General features: G+C 42.0%; 1 protein-coding gene across 6 annotated transcripts in view; it reads right to left on the reverse strand.

Annotated features, from left to right (window-relative positions):
- Positions 1-234: 234 nt before the first annotated feature.
- The window catches only part of add3a (adducin 3 (gamma) a), a 212,462-nt gene continuing 191,473 nt past the window's right edge, over positions 235-21,223 (reverse strand). For 5 of the 6 annotated variants that reach the window (XM_060911619.1, XM_060911620.1, XM_060911618.1 and 2 more), the window contains 9 exons: positions 19,173-19,316; positions 17,801-17,899; positions 17,257-17,430; positions 16,911-17,168; positions 14,028-14,144; positions 13,772-13,855; positions 12,009-12,132; positions 5,510-5,605; positions 235-621 (listed from right to left, as the gene is read on the reverse strand). In XM_060911619.1, coding sequence (XP_060767602.1) covers positions 395-621; positions 5,510-5,605; positions 12,009-12,132; positions 13,772-13,855; positions 14,028-14,144; positions 16,911-17,168; positions 17,257-17,430; positions 17,801-17,899; positions 19,173-19,316 — 1,323 coding nt within the window. In that variant the 3' untranslated portion in view covers positions 235-394. The remainder of the gene's footprint in view (positions 622-5,509; positions 5,606-12,008; positions 12,133-13,771; positions 13,856-14,027; positions 14,145-16,910; positions 17,169-17,256; positions 17,431-17,800; positions 17,900-19,172; positions 19,317-21,223) is intronic. The other variant, XM_060911622.1, reaches the window with a different exon arrangement.

Consider the following 21,223-nt stretch of genomic DNA (forward strand, 5'->3'; position numbering starts at 1 on the left):
TCAAACCTGATGGCGAGTCGATGGAACAAAAACAGAACACAACCGCCACCAATAAGTGATAATCAAAAGTAGTTTGTGTGTTTGAGTTGCTGCAGAAGCAGTATTGTGTCTGGCTGGTGTGTGTTTTGGTTTGAGGAAGAACCAGTTTGCCACGACTCGTAATTCTGTTTTTTTTTCCTCTTCATCCTAAAACACGACGCACTCCCGTAAGTGTCGCTGATGTTCCCTCCCCCCCCCCCCCCCCCCAAAAAAAATGTGCCAAAGTTTAAAATAACATCTGATAAAATCAAAATTATTTAAAAACAAATGTAAAATGACGGGTAAACAGAAAAACAGGTGGACAGCAGACGACGTGTCGCGTCACGTCGCCGCCCCGCCCCGCCTCCTCACTCGTTCAGGCCTCCGCCTTCTCCTTCTTCTTATTCTTCTTGAGGAAGGACGGCGTTCGGAATTTCTTCTTCTTCTTGCTGGGTGATTTGGAGGGCGAGCTCCCGGGCGAGAGCACCTCCTCGATCTTCTCGCTCGTGATCTCGACGCTCTCCACGCGCTTCAGCAGCTCCTCCTCCTCCTCCTCTTCATTGTGTGTGCCTTTCCCGTTCAGCAGGGCGTTCGTGTGGTTCTCTGACCGACAGGAAATAAATCAAATCAATAAATACAATCGACTCAACAACACTCATGCACAAAAGAATAGAGGGTTTAACAAAAACAAACAAATGTGGGAAAACCTTAAGAATAAGAATCGGATTAATTGATAGTTTTGAGTTCCGTAGCCTGAAACGGATCAATTTTTACATCAAAACCAACAGCTGTGTTCAGGACGAGTGATTCACAGGACGGTCAGGAAATCAGAGTGAAATCTCAAGAACCTCCAAAAACTCGCGAGATATAAAACAATATCCCTTGCTGGTAACTCGGCCATAGCTCCGGTAAAACGCGACCGAATTGAACGAGATTGTAACATGCGTATTACCGACATATAACAAAGAAAAAATTGCGAGAGGAGTTGACTTCAGAAGGCGAGTACCCTTCCCAGGATGGACATCGCCACGACATAATCCCCCTTTCAGCCAGCGAGGGATAAAAATTGTGAAGGACGTTGATTTCAGAAAGCAAGCACACCTTGATGAAATTGTCAAAAGTACAAGTTTGTTAATAATCAAGGGCATAACTCTGGGAAAATTTGTCCAAATTAAACGAAATTTCAGAATACGTATAACTGTCATACAACAAAGCTTTCTGCCAAGTTTGGTGAAATTCCTCCAGAAATTGTGAGAGGAGTTGATTTCAGAAGAACGTTCACCCTCATGAAAATGGTCAAAGTACGAGTTATTGAATCAAGGGTCAAAACTCTGGGGAAATTTTCACAAATGAAATTAAATCGCAATCTGCGTATTACCGTCATATAACAAGGCCTTTTGCCAAGCGTCGACAAATTCGTCCGAAAATTGTGAGAGGAGTTGATGTCAGAAGGCGAGCACAGCTTCAGGAAATTGTCAAAGTATAAATTTTGTTAATCAAGAGCTGGAACGCTGGTAAAATGCGACTGAAGTTAACAAAATTACAATATGCGTATTACCGACATAACAGAGAATCCTGACCGGTTTCATGAAACTCCTCCAAAAATTGTGAGAGGAGTTGATTTCAGAAGGTGAGCACACTTCCTGGGACGGACGGACGGACATCGCCATGACACGATCCCCCTTCGGGCCTTTTGGCCAGCGGGGGATAATAAATTAGCTGGCTAATTTTCCCAAAAACAAACACAAAAAGGGGGGAAAAATAGAACAAGGAAATATTTCTTTGTTCAGCAATATTTATATATAAATATCCTTTGTTTTTCTCTTGATAAATAGTCATGATAATGCTGATTTTTGGAAAATGGGCTTGTTAGAATTTAAAATTTTTTTTTTTACTTATTTCAGGGAAAGAAAAAAAAAAAAGCTAGTTTATTTAAAAGTAGCAGCAAATAAGTCTTTTTTTCCGCAAACTTGCTAGCTATAAATGATTTTTGGAAAGTAGGCTTGTGAGAATTTTTTCTTTTTAAGGTAAAATAAATATTTACTCATTTATTGAATATCATACTAGCTAGATTTTTCTCCTTACAGAATGAACAAGTGACAATGATTTGCTGACCGATTTAAAAGAAAAAAACCTATCAAGATTTTTTCTTTCGGGAAAGAAGCTACGAAGAATATCATTCATGTATTTATTTATCTAGGTTTTTTTTCTCTTTTTTTGTTGGGGGAAAGAAGAGATTGGCTTCTCAAATAGATGGAAAGAAAAATCTCACCAGTTTATTTTTAAGCTTGAGAAATAGATTTTTTTTTACACTTTAAAAGTAACCTTGCTATATATTATAAAAAAAAAAAAAGCTACAAAATTAGTTTTCAAAATGTTTTGGAAGATTCATTTTCAAAAAATAAGCCTGCTAAAATATTTTGCTTAGAATGGAGAAAGGGGTGAAAAACCACCACCACACCCTTTCTGGAGAAAGCGATGTGTAACCTTTAGCTAGAAGCTGATGAGCAAGTGAGAATGTGAATGGTTTCCTGCAAAGACTTTCAAAATAAAACACTGACTCCAACATCTATTCGAGTGTGCAGAAATGTTTTAGCTAGCGAAGTAAGATCAGCAGCTCAGTGTGAGGATCGTCCCTGCTCGCTTTAACACCGAGGCACTTTTCACAGCAGTATTTCAGAAGAAACATTTGCTTCACGCCGCAGGAACTCGTTTGTTAGCGAGTGATGCTAGCCTTGTTCCAATTAAGCCAATTTTATTTCGATAACTAGCAGCCTGTACGTTTTTTCCCCCCTTTTGCAACTAACGGCTTAGCTTGAGGATTCAACAAGCTGTTTTTAAAATGGAAATTTGCTTTGTCCTTGTGATTACGTTATTTTATGACCAATTGCTTGAAGCTGGGCCGCCTTTCAGATTTTTCAAGTGTAGACCATGAAAAGAATTTTCCCTGACACCTAATTATTTTTGTTGAATGGATTGAAAGCTACTGAATTCAAAATCACAGACTTCCATTTTTATTAGCATTTATTTTTTTTAACCAGAACAATTAATGAATTTAGAGCCACGTGGCCCAAAATTCTCTGCTATTTTTTCCTGCTTCACCATGACGCAATACAAGATACTACGTCAGGCATCACGTGGTGGGCTTTCCTCATTCACGCAAGGCATTGTGGGATACAAATTTGAAACGGGAGAGAAAAACGGAGGGCGCAAGCGTGCGAACGAAACGTGAAAGACCGACTATAGTAACGCAGGGCTTTTCAAAGTGTGGGGCGCGCCTCCCCTAGGGGGCACCAGAGTTCTTCCGGGGGGGGGACGCAACGTGAGGAAAAATAAACCAGAATAAGTTACTATTGCGGACATTTAGCAAACTTCAGCTAGCCTTTGCCAGAGACAAAATGGATCGATTTTTAGTACCTAAAGCTACAGTGAGTGAGGAGACAGAGTCTGGGCCAAGCAAAAAAAGAAGGAAGTATGAGCACGATTATTTAAAGTTTGGATTTTCATGGACTGGATCTGAAGATGCTCCACTGCCACAGTGTGTTGTCTGCCAAGAGGTGCTAGCTAACGATGCTATGAGATGTTTAAAATGTGTAAAACAAGATATTTTAAAAAAGCACAGATGTTTAAAATGTGTAAAAGAAAAAGATGTTTTAAAAACCACAGATGTTTAAAATGTGTAAAAAAAGAGGTTTTAAAAAAAAGCAGATGTTTAAAATGTGTGTAAAAAAAGAGGTTTTAAAAAAGCACAGATGTTTAAAATGTGTAAAAAAAAGAGGTTTTAAAAAAGCACGTTTAAAATGTGTAATAAGATGTTTTAAAAAGCACAGATGTTTAAAATGTGTAAAAAAAGAGGTTTTAAACAAGCACAGATGTCTAAAATGTGTAAAAAAAAGAGGTTTTAAAAAAAGCAGATGTTTAAAAAAGAGGTTTTAAAAAGCACTGATGTCTAAAATGTGTAAAAAAGGTTTTAAAAAAAGCAGATGTTTAAAATGTGTAAAAAAGATGTTTTAAAAAGCACAGATGTTTAAAATGTGTAAAAAAGAGGTTTTAAAAAAGTACGTTTAAAATGTGTAATAAGATGTTTTAAAAAGCACAGATGTTTAAAATGTGTAAGAGGTTTTAAACAAGCATGTTTAAAATGTGTAAAAAGATGTTTTAAAAAGCACAGATGTTTAAAATGTGTAAAAAAGAGATTTTAAAAAAGCACAGATGTTTAAAATGTGTAAAAAAGAGATTTTAAAAAAGCACAGATGTTTAAAATGTGTAAAAAAGAGGTTTTAAAAAAGCAGATGTTTAAAATGTGTAAAAAAGAGGTTTTAAAAAGCACAGATGTTTACAATGTGTAAAAAAGAGGTTTTAAAAAAGCACAGATGTTTAAAATGTGTAAAAAAGAGGTTTTAAAAAAGCACAGATGTTTAAAATGTGTAAAAAAGAGGTTTTAAAAAAGCAGATGTCTAAAATGTGTAAAAAAAATGTTTTAAAAAGCACAGATGTTTAAAATGTGTAAAAAAGATGTTTTAAAAAGCACAGATGTCTAAAATGTGTAAAAAAAAGATGTTTTAAAAAGCACATGTTTAAAATGTGTAAAAAAGGGGTTTTTAAAAAAAACTCATGTTTAAAATGTGTAAAAGAAAAAATAAAAATGTGTCCAACAACCATTGTTTTAAATACGAATGGAACATTAAGTATAGCAACAACAAAAATTGTAAGGGGGGAGGGGGGGGCGCTGTTGTTTATTAGCTCTCTGAGGGGGGGCTGACTCTCCCACACTTTGAAAACCCCTGCAGTAACGGAAAGAAAGCGAGAAAAGACGTTATGTTATATACGAAGGAAAGGAAACGCAGGACCAAACTAATAAATATCGGCACTCAGCGAGCACCTCGGCTGCGCGACAGAATGATAGAACTGTCGGTGCACAGTCAAAGGTAAACCTGCGCATGCGCGCACACGTACGGACTTCCTCTGTCTGCTTGACTGCGTGACGCGAGCGATTTCATGCACATTATTTGCTTGAATCCGCTCAAATCAAATCACTTCCCAGCCACAGAACAGAATGGCCGGATATTTTGAGAGCTGTTCCAGAAATAAACATGCGTCACAATGACCACATTTCAGACGGAACTAAATTTCACCGATTTTATGAAATCGAAAGGCCGTCTCGCTTTAAGGTGTACGCCGGCCTGGTGACACTCAAAGTAACAAAAATGGAGGATCTAAAATTTCTTGACCTGCCAGCAACACCAGCATCGTAGCTTCAGTGCAAAAATGAAAATTTAAATTTTAAATAGAGAAATGAGATGTTTTTTAAATTAACTTACCGTACTTAAATGCAAGTCAATTTTTCAGTTTAAGACTAAATATCAAAGTGTTACATTTAAGGTATTAACCCATTTGACCTTAGTATAAATCGTCTCATTTACAATTATTAAGCATTCATCTTATCTGTTTACATCACACACACACGTGAGCTGTGGAGCATGGCCTCTACCTTCTTTAGCAGGTGTGTGTTGTGGAGACTGAGTTTGAGAAGCAGATGGTGAAAGTGTGGAAGCGTCGTCAGACGTTAGCTGATCCTGCTCCTCCTCTGCAGCCGTGAGTGGAGGAGGGATTAGTGAGCACAGGAACACACACAAACACACACACACACACAGTTAAATGAGTGAGACAGGTTAGAGACACGTGCCGCTCCTGAGGAATAAAATCTCAAGGCCCAGCTCCTGGAGATCAGTACTCGTGTTCATTGCAGAAAACATCTGCGCGCGAGTTTTATCTGTAAATTCTGCTTGCTTGAATGTGAGCATGAGATGTGTCCAAGACTGCACCCTGAAACGACCCATATCCGATTTTTTTGCCCATATGCGACCTGTATCCGATTTGTTATTGACAATCTGAACGACGCAGATCCGATTTTTTCACATGCGACCCAGGCCGCTTGGATATGTGGTCCTAATTCCGATGCATATCCGTTATTTTCACATGCGACTGCAGTCTGACCGGACAGGTCGCATTCATGCGACCTACACATCAACAAGAGACAAACGTCACTATTCTGCGTTGGCTAATCCCGCCTCTTTGGTGGAAAACAACAACATTTGGACAGTTTCCAGAATTTAAATAGACTTTGATAGAATTGATCAAGCTAATGGTGGATTTGGTAGGGACCTGGATGTTAAACCATCCTGTATTACAAGATAAGATTGTTCTGGAAATTTCCAGTAATTTGACACCTTCGGTCTCATTAGTCTGCTGCCCACATTAATCAGATTATTGTGTGAGTTCCGCCGCCGCCACAAAAACCACATCGCCAGGTCTCGCCTCATCTCCATGCTTTACTTGCAAACTTGAAGAATGCGCTTTTTTTTTTGTTTACGTATTACGTAGATGTGCTTATTACGTGTCAATTTGCGCATGCGGGACACTTTTGGGTCGTTTTCCGTTCATATTGGAGATCGCATACGGGTGGTTCTCCACTATAGTTGCAAATTGGTGTCATCTCACTTAAGTATTCTGAGACCAGGCCTTTAAATAAAATCAGGGTGTCTGTGTTCATATGCCTTCCTACTGATTATAAAAATTGATATTAAATTTTATCCACTCAAATATAATAGTGTTGGTAGAATTTTTCATTGGAAGTACCCAAGGGGGTCCAAAATGCGTGTCTCATACATCCCAGAAGGAAAATAAACCCTTGCTGAAAAATATTTATTGGTGTTATTTTGTGTCACCCATTTAAATATGATCAATATTGTCCATGCAGCATGAAGAAAAGCACATTTTGAAAATATTTCCAATACTAGTCAGAAATTTTCCCGCCAAGAAATTGATTTTTGGTGTCCCAGGTAATTAAGTCAGTACACTAACAGTACTAACTAGAGACACCTGGGGAAAATGGACAGAACTATTCTAATGAGATGACTGCAGTGCATTGTGGGAATCCCACAAGTTCAAGGGAGGGAAACATTGAATTTCATATTGTGGTAGTTTTCCAGCATTGTTCAGGTTTGTATGGCAATTTGTAACAGAATTTATAATAGCAGTCAATACACTAACACTTCTAGAATGATGTAGGCCCAGCTTTGTCATGAAAACATGTTTGTGCCGTGAATGTGAGTTAGAAGACCTTTCAACTAGACTACAACGCACAGGCATCATATACACATCTGCACCCTGGTGACCAGATGATGAACTATTTGTCCATACACTAACAGTCCATACACTAACACCGGGGTCTGTTTGTGTACTGACTATTGTGTTAGTGTATTGACCAATTTGATAGGATGACAGTTTGATGTCTCTCGATCCCTTTTGTCAACCTACGAGTATATAGGCCTATACCTAGTACATGTATCCTACCAGGATATCTTTAAAGGTTTTCTGATTAGGCCCAGTCAATTTCTGAGAGTGTCCCCGTCACCAGAAATTCCAAGAACTCTAGGCACATGATGATTCCTACATCTACATGGACCCAACTAGTAAAAAAATCACCCAGATTTGGTGTAGTGATTGGGACATTCATCCAGCGCCTGGCGTAGTCATTTGAATTTGGACATTGTTTGGATTGACTAAAATGTCAAAAGCACGGGCAAATTTAGAAAAGTGTTAATTAGGCTACTTTATAATTGGTGTCATGAAATGTTGCCTTAGGTTCTTATATGTTTTGCTCCTAATTTTGTTAACACGGTTAATGTTGTTGCCATTTTTGAGGTTCAAAAATTAAATCTATTACTGTTCTGCTCAAATAATCAACTTCGTTGTCTTATTTTTGAACATGTCAGCACACAAACATGCTGTCAGCACACAAACGCTGCACCCTTTTAATACATATATTTATTGTTCTATTGTGATATACATTTTCAAATAGAATTATTTATAACAAGGCCCAGATTTGTAATTGGGGTCAATTACATTTTGATTTTGGTCAGAGATTATGGATTTATTAGGCATTTCAGAGACCTGTTTGTGTACTGACAGAGACAAGGGCAACCTTGACCTTGAAATGACCTTGAATTTTGCCATATCGAGCAATAAGAAGATACTTTGGTAAAACTCCAAAATTGGCTACCAGAATTCTGCCTTATGAACTTATCAGTTTGCTCAAGGTCCATATCCCAATTTGCAACTATAGTGGAGAACCACCCATACAAGTCTCATATAATTGGTAATGTGAACGGCCTAACAAAAAAATCGGATTTCACAACAAATCGGATATAGGTCGTTTCAGGTTGCAGTCTGAACGTAGCGTAATACTGACTGATCGTTTGTTAAAGCTAAAAATGCAATGTATATACTATACAGCTTTTAAAACCGTGGAATCGCTGACCCACTCACACGACATATCTGATTAGTGGCTTTGTGTTGTCGTGATGTGAAACCGAGACACGATACACCATCTTTCACCTGCTGAAGCGCTCCTGGTTCTCAAATTGCACCAAAATAAATGTGAAAGATGTCCAGCACGTGACGTCATCGCTACTTTCTACGGAAACCAAAAAGAGAAAACGTGGAAGGAGGACTGGTTGGGGAGACGTGTGCAGCAAGGACCGTCTGTTCTACCAACAGAACTGGAGCTATAGTGCAGAAAAGCAGCCATTTTTACACCACGTTTTTTTTTTTTTTGCCCCTGTCTTCTTTCTTCTGAAAGTAGTATTCGTATTAGAGCTTGTATTTTGTCCTCAGAGAACAAACCGGATTCAGGGATCTGCTACGCGTGACCAAGAAAACCAATCGTGCTTGAAAATACTGGCGCCTCAGCCGATTATGAAAAATGGTCGAACGCGCACTCGACTCCACTGACGAACACGTCGCTGATCCAGGAGCTCGGCAGGACCAAACAAGAGTTCGACACTTGTATTAAAATGCGATAGTCACAGTTACATCACTGGTGAGGGAGGAGTTGGTTATGACACTCGCATTTGGGATGCAAACATTTTTTTTTTAATCTCACAGTGATGCATGCAGCACACACGATTAGTTTTAAATTACAGACAGAAGGTGTAAGGGGTATTTCAAGAAGTTTGTCAGAAAGTTATCAAAAGTATAAATGAGGTTTTCTTCTTCTTTTAAGACTATTATTTTCCGAGAAACATTTTTTGTAGTCACAAACGGACCAGTCGGATTTAGTAAAATGGATGATTTGGTTCAAAGGGTGTACAAACTTTTGCACTGAACTTTTTTTTTTTTGTGCGCGCATGTGTGTTTAGGGGAATTTTTTTTTTTTGGGGGGGGGTCCCCCATATATCTGGTCCCTGTGGTCCCATCTCTCTCTCTCTCTCTCTCTCTCTCACACACACACTACTGACAGTAGACTGGATGTGTGTGTGTGTGTGTGTATTGATTGCATGTCTCAGACAGGGTCAGCTCATGGGATTAGCATCAGTGTGTACACGCACGTGTGAGTCACATTCAGTCAGATGACACGCATGGGTGTTCGTGTGTATTTCTCGCAAATATTAGACGGTTTCCAACGCAACGAGCTGAGCTGATGTCATCCAAACAAGCCGTGTCCCGATCCATATAAAAAACTAACCACCCTGACAGGTCGCTCGAGTTAAATAACTAGCTAACTTAATGATTAGCGGTCGCCGCAGATTTGCCTGTTTATCGTGTCCACGACTTGCAACTGCGTCCCGAACCATCTTCTACAGTAATAAATACGGTTATATCCCTCATCAAAACATTCCCAGGCAGGGATTGCCAAGGATGGCTCATGTGACATGAAACAGTTGCACAATTAATGAAGCAATCGCTCTCATGACGTTTTATAAAAAGGATATGGTGTGAGTCAGTCATGATGCTTAACAGCTATTCCACGAAATCCGGTCGTGCACGAGCCGACGAGACACGTAGAGCCGAGTTGTCTATAAGCCCACGTACGACGAGATTGAGTGGCATAACTGTTTTACTGGATTTTGAGAAACAGAGCATTTATTATATTGTTTGCAAATCCGATAAAAAGCTTTACACAAAACGCCCAACAAAATCATGCAAAAAATGACAGGAGCAATTTGGGAAAAATCCTATAAAATAAAAGCTACATTCTTACCTTGAAATACTTTTATTCCATATTTTGTTGCTTTTTTTTTTGGGGGGGGGGGGGGGGGGGGGGTCTTATTTAGGGGTGTTCACACGGCAACTTTTACTCCGGTGTAGCACCGGGGCTGCCCCGGTAGAGCGTTCACACGGTACAAAGTTATACCAGTGTCACCCCTGAAAGCTGCTTAAACCGGTGCAAATCTAACCCTGCTCGGGAGGTGGTTTAAGAAATTTACTCCGCTAGTTTGCGGGGCAGCACCGATATAAAATGGGCCGTCTGAACGCTACAGGGGTAGACTCGCTACGCGTGACGAGAGTTGATTACATACGGGCATTGCATAATTTGCATCCTGGTATTTTGCGCTTCCAAAATGGCGAATATCAACAACAACAGAACTGCGTGTCTTCCAGTGTTGCCAGATTGGGCGGTTTTAAGTGCATTTGAACACATTTTGGGCTGGAAAACGTCAGCAGTATCTGGCAACACTGGTGTCTTCATCCACATTGTTTCCCCGGCGCTTCGTGATGCCATGACAACCGGGAAAAGGAAGTACATTTTCACGCATGCGCATATTTCATTTCCGCATTATTACTATCGTATAGCACGGTCGCAAAAACTGCCGTGTGAACGCAAGCGGGGCTGCACCGGTGCTAACACGCTTCTCTCTAGTAAGCAAGTTTGTGGCATGTGAACGCTCCACGAAATTTACACCGGTGTAAGATATATCGCAACAAAATACATCGGTGCAGCATCGATGCAAATATGTGCCGTGTGAACACCGCTTTAACCAACTTAAAAAGGTGCGGTACTGCCACCGACTGGGCTGGAGTGTGGAACAGAGGATATTCTTTTAGCTACTTGTTTCTTTTTAACACTCGATAATTTCGGGGTTTTGTTTTCACGTAGACTTTTTATTTCGTCCTCGGTTGGTTCAGCAACGCGCTACTGATTGGCTACTCTACTACTAGGCTATCAGAGTGTGCGACTGCTCATATCCAGTGAACGTGGACAGAATGAGTCTTGGATATACCATGCACCGATGCGACAATTTTGAGCTATGCGAGCATTCGTGTGTGTGTGTGTGTGTGTGTGTGTGTGTAGATCTACAGATCATGATCATGCCTAGCGAGGCAAGCGATAGCACGGTACATTGCACACGCGCAGGTCAGACGTCACGCCGACGTGAACAACAAACACGGCTGCCTCCACTGAGTGAATCTCGGCATAAAATCTTAACAGTTTGGAATTTTTTGATGAGGGACGTAAATCAAAAATATACCGTGTACTGAGAGGACACGCCCGTTAGAAAACAGTCACCAAAGAGAGTCCATAATTCCAACTGGAGCCTCTCAGTGCATGGTATATTTGATTAATAGTCAGCCAGTATTTCCTTTAAAAAAAAAAACGTTACATCACGCTAACTAGCGATGGTAGCTGCAACTACATCAGAGCGTAGTGTGTTAACATAGCAGCTTGCAGGCTACAAGTTCAGCTACAAAAATAAACAAACCCCCACCCCACCCCTTTCCCTGAGTACTGTGCTAGCTAGCTACTTTGCTTTAGGGTCTAGCTGTCCAGAAAAAAAAACAAAAAAAAAAACCAGGTTTTTTTTCCCTACATTATCGTGTCTCGCCGTTGTTTTTGGCAACTGATCTGCTTTACGAGCGTTTCGCCATCACTGGTGAAGTTTTATAACAGTCTGTTGCTTCACATGTCGAAATGTTTCACCATCTGTGGTGCATCCTGTTTAATAATCAGTGCCAGAGACGAGATTTTTCCTTATAAACGTCGAACCTCGTACACGGCTAAATCCAAAATTTCACATGAACGATTCGGCCAAGAGGAACACAGACTAGAAAAACAACCCCCTCCCCCACACTCAAGTGTGGATGGAAATCTTGCTAATTATTTGTATAATCGAGTCTGTAAATAGAAGTGGGTTTTTTTTTTTTACCCTCAAGCCCCAGCTGCTGGCGCTCCACTTGTCGTTTGTAGTCGTCCAGATCTCTCTCGCTGAGCTCGCTGAAAGGGTTGGGTGGCAACGGCTCGGCCTCCTCCTCATCTCCACCTGTGTATGGCTACGTGCGTATGAAACAAAAAGTCAAAAACCACAAGCGCAAACAGCGCTCCATGTCACCCACACGCACGGTGACAACACCTAGAAGAAACATCATGAGCAGTCCATCATGCTCATATCCCACCCAAAAAAAAAAAAAAAATCAAAACCTGCTGCACAAGTGACAAACAAAGATGACTGACGATGGGGATTAAAAGTATAATACACTCGGTAACGTGTGGACACGTTTCATTTTCACACCCTGGTTTCACTGAAACTTAAAGGAACGATATATTGAGCAAAGAATGCAGCGTGCAAAACGTCCAACGTCCACGCCAAACACGTCCTACCGATAAACGATAACTGAGGCAGCACGGATATTACATACCATGGAAACCAAGGAGTAGAAAATAAAGGCATCCGATCATATCTGACAAACTGAAGCGCCACTTTACCTTTGCAGAAAGCTGCTCCTTTAAAGCAAAACGCAAAACACGAGCTACGTTAAAGTGCCATTCCACCATTGGATGTATTCTTTGGCATAAAATACAATATATTTTATGACAACATGACTAGACAGAGAAGTCTTTTAGCTTCAAAATGATACATCAAACATAATTTTTTGACGACAAGTATATTAATTTTGCGACCAAAGTCACCTACCCTTTTAATTTCCACGTGTGATGTCCTCGGCAGGTTCCCCTTCTTGTGTACCACGTGTCGGTCTATTTTTAGACCAGGAAACCCCCAAAGTGAGAGAGTCATTTCTCCTCGTATATGGGGGCCGAAAAAATTGCGAAAAATTTTGAGTTAATCTTCCAGTTAGCTAGATTTATTGGTATTAGCTAGATTTATTGGTATTATTTTTATCGTGTTCTATCCGCCATTGCTGATAATGTGTGCCACGTCACGTGGTACACAAGAAGGGGAACCTGCCGATGACATCACGCGCGGAAATTAAAAGGGTAGGTGACTTTGGTCGCAAAATTAATATACTTGTCGTTGTCAAAAAATTATGTTTGATATATCATTTTGAAGCTAAAAGATTTCTCTATCTAGTGATACCATTTATATATGTTGTCAAAATATATTGTATTTTATGCCAAAGAATACATCCAATGGTGGAATGGCACTTTAAGGAAGGTCACGTTTACATACTCCACTTTGACCGCAACAATTTGGTGACACCGAGTGGTCATAAGGAGAACTGCAGGCGCATAATTCAACTCGAGAAAAGCAATGCAACAGTTGCGTCATTTCCCACTCTTTGGAAATGTGCAGTTTGAGTGAGCAAAATTCCAGAGGTGAACTGTAACGGTCACCATGACAACAGCGAAAGTTGTTTTTGAAATTTTGTCAAAGCTGCTAAGATTCATCAATCATTTTCTGCTACAGAACCGCAGAGATCATGAGCTTCACATGTCTGAAAGAGAAGCTTTAGTGACACCCAGTGGTCGTCAAGAGAACTACCGGCACAAAGCCACCTGCAGTCGTGAACGCACACCTGTCCTCGTTCCCTTAGGAGCCAGAAATCGTTTTTCACACACTGTGCAGAATATTTCCTCACTAATTAAGCTCCTTGAGACGACAACAAGGGAAAACACGGATGAGGGCAGGACAAAAACAGACTGCGAATGCAGTGAAAGAAGGGAAGGACTCACCGGCGGCCTCTCCACGACGATACCAGCCAGGAGCTGAGACTGCGGGCCAGCAGACATCATGTCGAAGCGATTCTGCTCTCGGATCTGAAACAAGCCGACGGGAAAAGGGACTTGGAATAAAAGTAATGGCAGACAGAGTGAATCTTTGATGGAAAACGGATTTGTCCACGTTAAAAATTTGTCTTTTTTTTGACTCGAAACTAGTTGAAAAAAAAAAACCAAAAACTCAAAGCTGGACGAGTTGTGAGGGACGCACTTTATTCCTCTTCTGGAGAACCTCGCTTGGGTTGGTGTTCAGAGGGACGAACTGGTTCGGGTCCTCGATGCGGATCGGAGTCCCGCTGCTGCTGCCGCCATCTTCAGACCTCATCCACTGAGAGAGGACAGAGAGAGTGTTAAAAAAAATAAACCCAGAGTTAAATGCAAAAGTCTGTACTGTCCATGAACCCATGCTTGAATTCTAAATTGTTAAATACTAATAGAGGAGTGTTTATAATCCAGATTTCTAACAATTCTTCCAGGACAAAAAAAATTCAACAAGCAGTTGGACAAATCGATCAAGAAGAAATGTGGGGCAAAACGTTATAAACAGAGAGAATCCACAATCTGTTCAGAGGATGAATATCAGACTTTCGTCTAAACCGGGGAACAGGGGCGCTGCGTCCTTTTACCGAAATGCCGATTGAACCCCAAGTCACACTTAGGCCATGCACTTCTATGCTACTGCACAACATGCAATCTTTCTCAAAACGATCTTTTCTCCGTGAAAACATCCCAGCAACACCACGTGACAATGTGTCTGATCATCAAATACGTTATAATTACTCCAAAAATATTCCAATCATAGTAGATACACCGCCAGACGGTGCAAAAACAATCCGAATTGGCGTTTTGCAGACCGAGGCGCCATGCTGTTTACTTGTCGCGGCTGCTCTCGCGAGATTTGACTTGGGTTACATACAAGGTCAGCTGACTTGTAGAGCGAGAGTTCTCGAGACTGAATGACCTTTCACCCACCGGCGCGGGAGATTTTCACTACGTTTCACACTACAGGCTGAAGTGACTCAAATCTGATTTTTTCGCCCATATGTGACCTGTATCTGATCTTTTATTGACAATATGAACGACACAGATCCGATTTTTTCAAATCCGACCCAGGCCGTTTGGATATGTGGTCCTAATTCCGATTCCTATCCGCTCTTTTCATATGCGACTTCAGTCTGAACCGCCAGGTCGCATTCATCCGACTTGCACGTCATCAACAAGCCACAAACGTCACTATTCTGCGCTGAAGTAGGCGGCGGGTCTCTCAAAAAAAGTTACAACAACATGGCTTTGATGTTCCTTTGAACGGAGGTTGCAGTCACTACCCCGCAGAACGCCTGAGCCAAAACCCTTGCCCTCTTCCTTCTCAACCTCCTCCTTAACATCAGGCTATTGCGCATGTTCTGGCTCCGTCGCATCATCGCCAGGTACTCCATGCTGGCTACTGTCATACACAGGAAACTTTAGATTACTTCCGTAAACACTGGCCATGCTCACTGCGTGTGACGTCGTCGTATCCTGCAACGCGCATGCGGAACACTTTTAGGTCGCTTTTCGTTCATGCTGAGGATCACATACAAGTCGCATATATTTAACCCCGCCGACAGTAGTCGGAGGGGTTATTATTTTCACCTGCGTCAGTCTGTGTGTGTGTGTGTGTGTGTGTATCTGTCTGTCTGTCTGTGTGTCTGCAAGGTATCTCAAGAACCAATGGATCGATTTGGACCAAATTTTGTACATGTGTTGCCAATCACCCAGGAAGGAAACCATTAAATTTTGGAGGTCAAAGGTCAAGGCAGAACTTCGAAATTTTCGCCCAATGTATTTTAATAGGGAAAAGGCGGGGTTTGCACTTGTTAGAGTGTCCCTGTCTAGTTGTTAGTTGTTAATGTGAACGACCTCACAAAAAAATCGGATTTCACAAAAAAATCGGAATTGAGCATTAAGCCTTGCAGTGTGAACGTAGTGTTTGACGGAAGTAGTTCGCGAGTTGTTTTTGTTGACGCTTGGGCATTTAAAGATGTCATCCCGCGGCACGAAACGGAAGAAAGCCACAGACTGTCCGGGGCAGTAGATGATTACTTCTTTCTTTTTCAATGTTGACAGACAATTTGTTACAATTTCCCTCTCAGATAGCCTCAGAACGTCCCATTGGAGCCTCAATTTTTCAAAGGCTTCGCACGGCGAAGGGGGGGGGGGGGACAACCGGCACCATCCCCCGCCATGCTGAGCGCCCTCATACTAAATTTTTCTAGAAAAAAACCCTGAATATGCAGTTATAAAGTCACAGATCAGGCGTGCAAGTTATATTATACAGTATTTGCAAAGTGAGCAGGGGAAGGGGTGGAGGAGGGGAAAAAAAAAAAAACTAGATAGAAGTTGACGCCAACAGTGTCGATGGGGACGCCTCCGCCCGGTAGACTACACGCCTTATTGAGATTTGGGGCTGGACATTTGACCTCACAGTAATCGTGACCTGGTGAAATGACTTGCATTAGCCTTGGAGATATTGTGCTCACAAGGTTTTCGGACAGACATTTGACCTCACAGTGACCTTAGACCTTTTGATCTCAAAATCTAATCAGTTCACGTTTGTCCCAAAGCGCACAAATGGTGCAAGTTTGGTGAAATTCCTTTCATTAGCCTTTGAGATATCGCGTTCACAAGGTTTCGGGATGGACGGACAACCTGAAAACGTAATGCCTCCTGCACCTTACGGTGGCGGAGGCATAAAAACAAAAAGGAAACCCCAGACCCCAAATCTCAGCTATTTCCTGAGAGTAAATATGAACAGCAAAAGAACGTGCGATGCCAGAGATGTGGAAAAATTCAGTAGAAATCATTGACAGAACTTGCGAGACAAACACACTTCCGGGTTTTAGATGAATCAGGTGCAGTCTGACTGGCTGCTTAAAACTGCCACCAGATGGCAGCAGAAAGCCAATGTCTTCTGTCCACAAAGAGACATGAACAAGTTGTAATGATGTCACTTTAAGCCAGACTCCAACTCATCCACCCACAAAGCAAAGACGTGCAACTGTTAAGCTCTCACACACACACACACACACACACACACACACACACACACACGCACCATGGTCCTGACGCGGCCGTTCTCTTCGGCAGCGTCTCCATCTGCCACGTTGATCTTGGTGTAGCAGTTGGGCGAGTTGAGCCAGCGCGTTTTCTCCCTCTGCTGCCGCTGCTGAAGGAGGCGGAGATGGAGGCGGGATGCGTCGCTCGGTTCGTCCAACGAGAACGCAGTCACCGTGGCCGGGATCTCGACCTCGCTCTTGTGCCGGGGTTTGTCCCGCACCACTGGGTGGCGGTAAGCGTAGCCTGTTCGGTAACCCTAGCATGAAGAAAACAGAAAGATGACGGCGCCGGTACACGCAAATGGACAACAATGGGGTCTCTCGCGCGCACACACACACACCCACCAGATTGTCGAGCATCCTCATGAGCGATTCGAACTCGAGCTCTCCCATTTTCCACTTGAGCTGAGAGCCCATGCTCACACCGGCCTCGACCACGCCCTGCGTCCTGCTCTTGTACTTCTCTAGGTCCAACAGGATGAGGTTCTCCATTCCTCCTGCACACGAGAACGCGTTCACCTACACACACAGTCGAATGCACAGTTTCTTTACTCCAGAATGGGGATCTGTCCTGATCAGCAGAAAATTCCCATAAATCTCTCTACAGTTCAATAACCGCACACACTGGCGCATCCCTTCTGCAGTGAAGACACACACACACACACACACACACACACCTGTACTTGTATCTTTGTCGGGACTCATCAACATCATACATTCCCTAGCCCTTTACCCTAACCGTCACGCCTCACCCCACCCCTTACCCGAACCCTCAAACTAATTCTTAACCCTCAAACAGCTCTTTGAAGAAGCGAGCACCACCCAAAAGCTCCCTTGTTCCCAAAAAATGTATTCCTTTCCTCAATATGCACCAAGCACACTCACACACCTGGATCTCGCAGGCATAATGAGCATTGTAAATGCAGAGGAAAGCCTCTTCGATGGTTTCTCCTAAAGCCACGATGCCGTGATTCCTCAGAACGAGCACCTGGAGAACAGCAGCGTTAGCGTGCAACAGAATCCTGCGTGTTTGCAACATCATTTTTTTTTTTTAAAACTTTAAATTGAAAAACCTACTTGCATTTCATTTCTTCTACAGTTAAGCGTTCGTCCGAGTGTCAACATTGGCTACGTTCACACTGCAGGCTGAAGTGACTCAAATCCGATCTTTTCGCCCATATGTGACCTGTATCCGATCTTTTATTGACAATATGAACGACACAGATCCGATTTTTTCAAATCCGACCCAGGCCGTTTGGATATGTGGTGCTAATTCCGATTCCTATCCGCTCTTTTCATATGCGACTTCAGTCTGAACCGCCAGGTCGCATTCATCCGACTTACACGTCATCAACAAGCCACAAACGTCACTATTCTGCGCTGAAGTAGGCGTCGGGTCTCTCAAAAAAGTTACAACAACATGGCGCATAATCACGGGCGCAGATAGAGGGGGGGACGAGTCAGATTTAAATTCACCTCGTTCGGTCCCCCTCACTTATAGGGAGGAAAAAACATCTATGCTGTCTTTCTTTGCATAAGGCAAACCTCACGGAAAAATCAAAAGACTAATTACCATTCGGTTTATTGAGGTGCACGGCAGTGTATACATAGTTGCAACAACTCACATAAAACAAAACAAAGACTGATATTCGGTTGGTTGAGCTGCGCAGACTGCACAGGTTGCGAGCTCGAGCTTGGTTGCTATGGTTACTAACAACAAGTTTGACAGGCATATCGGGGTTGGGGTTGGTTTGCTGGCAGCTTTGTCCCCCCCAGTTTTTTGTCCCTCCCAGTTCAAAAAACGTATCTGCGCCCCTGCACATGACATCAATGCGAGGGACGCTTCGGGCTGTGAAGGTTCTGAATCTTCTCAATGGAAGGACGCAGAGGTTAGGGAGCTGATTTCCATTTGGGGGGATGCAGCTATTCAAGCTAGATTGGATGGGTCATACCGCAACCGGGCGGTTTTACTTCCGTAAACACTGGCCATGCTCACTGCGTGTGACGTCGTCGTATCCTGCAATGCGCATGCGGAACACTTTTAGGTCGCTTTTCGTTCATACTGAGGATCACATACAAGTCGCATATATTTGTTAATGTGAACGACCTCACAAAAAAATCGGATTTCACAAAAAAATCGGAATTGAGCATTAAGCCTTGCAGTGTGAACGTAGCGATTGTGTCTTTGTTGTGAGGATAACAAATAGGTCCCGATGGTGGACCGGTTCTTAATATTAAAAGTGTGTAGCCTGTCTGAGCACCTTGGCTGAGGGTCCGAGTGCTTTCTGAAGCTCCGCCCTTTCCTCCTTGTCGTCCAGACTCCCGTTGTAGTTGTAGTAGGCGATGTCTCCGAGGATCAGCGCCTCTTGAGACATGGGCAGCAGGCCGCACTTCATCGACGACACCTGCGCAGACAAACAGGAGGGTGGGTTTCGGGACTCCCGGAATGCCATGTGCATGGATTAAAGCAAAAAAAATTATTTGACTGAAAATTTACGGGGGGGGGGGGGGGGGGGGGGGGGGGGGGGGAATTTCGATGAAATTCTGAGAATGGTTAACTTAGAACTGATAACTTTATCAATTAATTAATGGATTAATATATTCAATGTATTGCACTTTCTTCCATTGCTTCCGTATATTATTTTTTTGTGGCAAACCACACAAATGCAAGCGCCTGGAACGTTTAGTTTTTTGCACCATGAACTAAACGGCTTTCCGTTTTCACCCATTTCGTACAGCCAAGCCCACCTCCACTTGTTTTTTTACACCTTTATCGATGGCAGACACATCAGTGCCTTCTTTCATGTAAAGCGCATCCATGCTGCCGAAACCGAAAGCAGAACGACATGCTCCTCTGCTCGACGTCAATATAGAAAAAAGTTCGGATCTTCGCTTAAATTAAAATTTGACCTTACTTTGTGTTGAATACAACTTCAAAAACAATTCAAGAGAAATATTGTGGCCAACACGAGTGTTAAGTTCCCTAAAAGATTGCGTGAAGTTGGCTGCTATCTACTTTGCGTTCGTTCTCATTTTCCTCCATCATTTCATCGGCCAGAAACAGATGTTTTGACGTAATTTAACTTAGTAGGCTATGATTATTATTTAACCGTAGCCTTCTAGACATTTTGACTGTTTGGGGCATTGAACGCTGGTGTATGATTTTCAGGGAATAAAGTTTAGCGCGTGTCGGAACATCATTGCGCTCGCAGCCTCCAACTCCTCAAACGTCCTTTAAATTGGAATAACGTAGGCTATAAGGCACGGTTCTAACATACCTTACACACTGGCTTAACGAAAATAATAATTGTTGCGGCGTCTGCTGATTTGTTAGCTATAAATTAGGTCTAATTACTTCTGACAGTCTGCAAGCATTGCACCGTCGGGCATACCTGTCAACTTTGAGGTTTGAAAAAAAGGGATATTTCCCAGATTTTTAACTCAAAATAAGGGAAAATTTCGGAAAGTCATACCCTTCACCAAAAGTGGGTGTGTAGTTGAATGGGGGGCAATTTTCTATCTAGTATTTGCGATTTCCTGTACTCTGGTGCATGTTGGTGATAGCCAAGACCCAAACTCAATATGCTTATGGTTTATAGAGTGCATTTGTGAATAAACTATACATTTATTTTTATTTGCTTTCAGTGGTACCAGTTATTTCCAAAATTAAGGGCTAAAATACGTATCTCATGTTAAAATAAGAAAGGTCATTATATAAGCAGTCAAGAAATTCAATTCCATTGCAATTTATTATGGTTTTACGATAGATAGATAGATAGATAGATAGATAGATAGATAGATAGATAGATAGATAGATAGATGTAATAAAGAGAGAGTAATATAAGATATTAAACCAAGAGTGATTTAAAATGGGTAAGTTTCAGATAGAAAATAAAATAGACAATGAGTGGATAAAACAGTTAATACACCAATTAGTTTACACTAGGCTATTTATGAGGTCTTAGCCAGGACATACTTAATGTAAACATGTGTAGCTTACCTTTTGATTATTTGGGAGGCTTTCGTTTTCCCTTGGAAAATTTCTTTGCGATGGAAGAGTCTGGGAAGATTCCAGCCACGCACGTGTTGAAATCATCAAAGAAAGAGAGGCTAATGTTTTTCTTGGCTATTAGCATCGCCATCTTCACCTCAGACCTAATCAGTGTTGCCAGATACTGCTGACGTTTTCCAGCCCAAAATATGTTCAAAACTCGCCAAAATGCACTTGAAACCACCCAACATGGGAGGGAAACCACCCAATCTGGCAACACTGGACCTAATCACTTGCTCAGCCTCGCCTCCGGACGGAGTT

The sequence above is a fragment of the Neoarius graeffei genome, chromosome 27, assembly GCF_027579695.1.
Source record: "Neoarius graeffei isolate fNeoGra1 chromosome 27, fNeoGra1.pri, whole genome shotgun sequence".
Taxonomy (NCBI): Eukaryota; Metazoa; Chordata; class Actinopteri; order Siluriformes; family Ariidae; genus Neoarius; species Neoarius graeffei.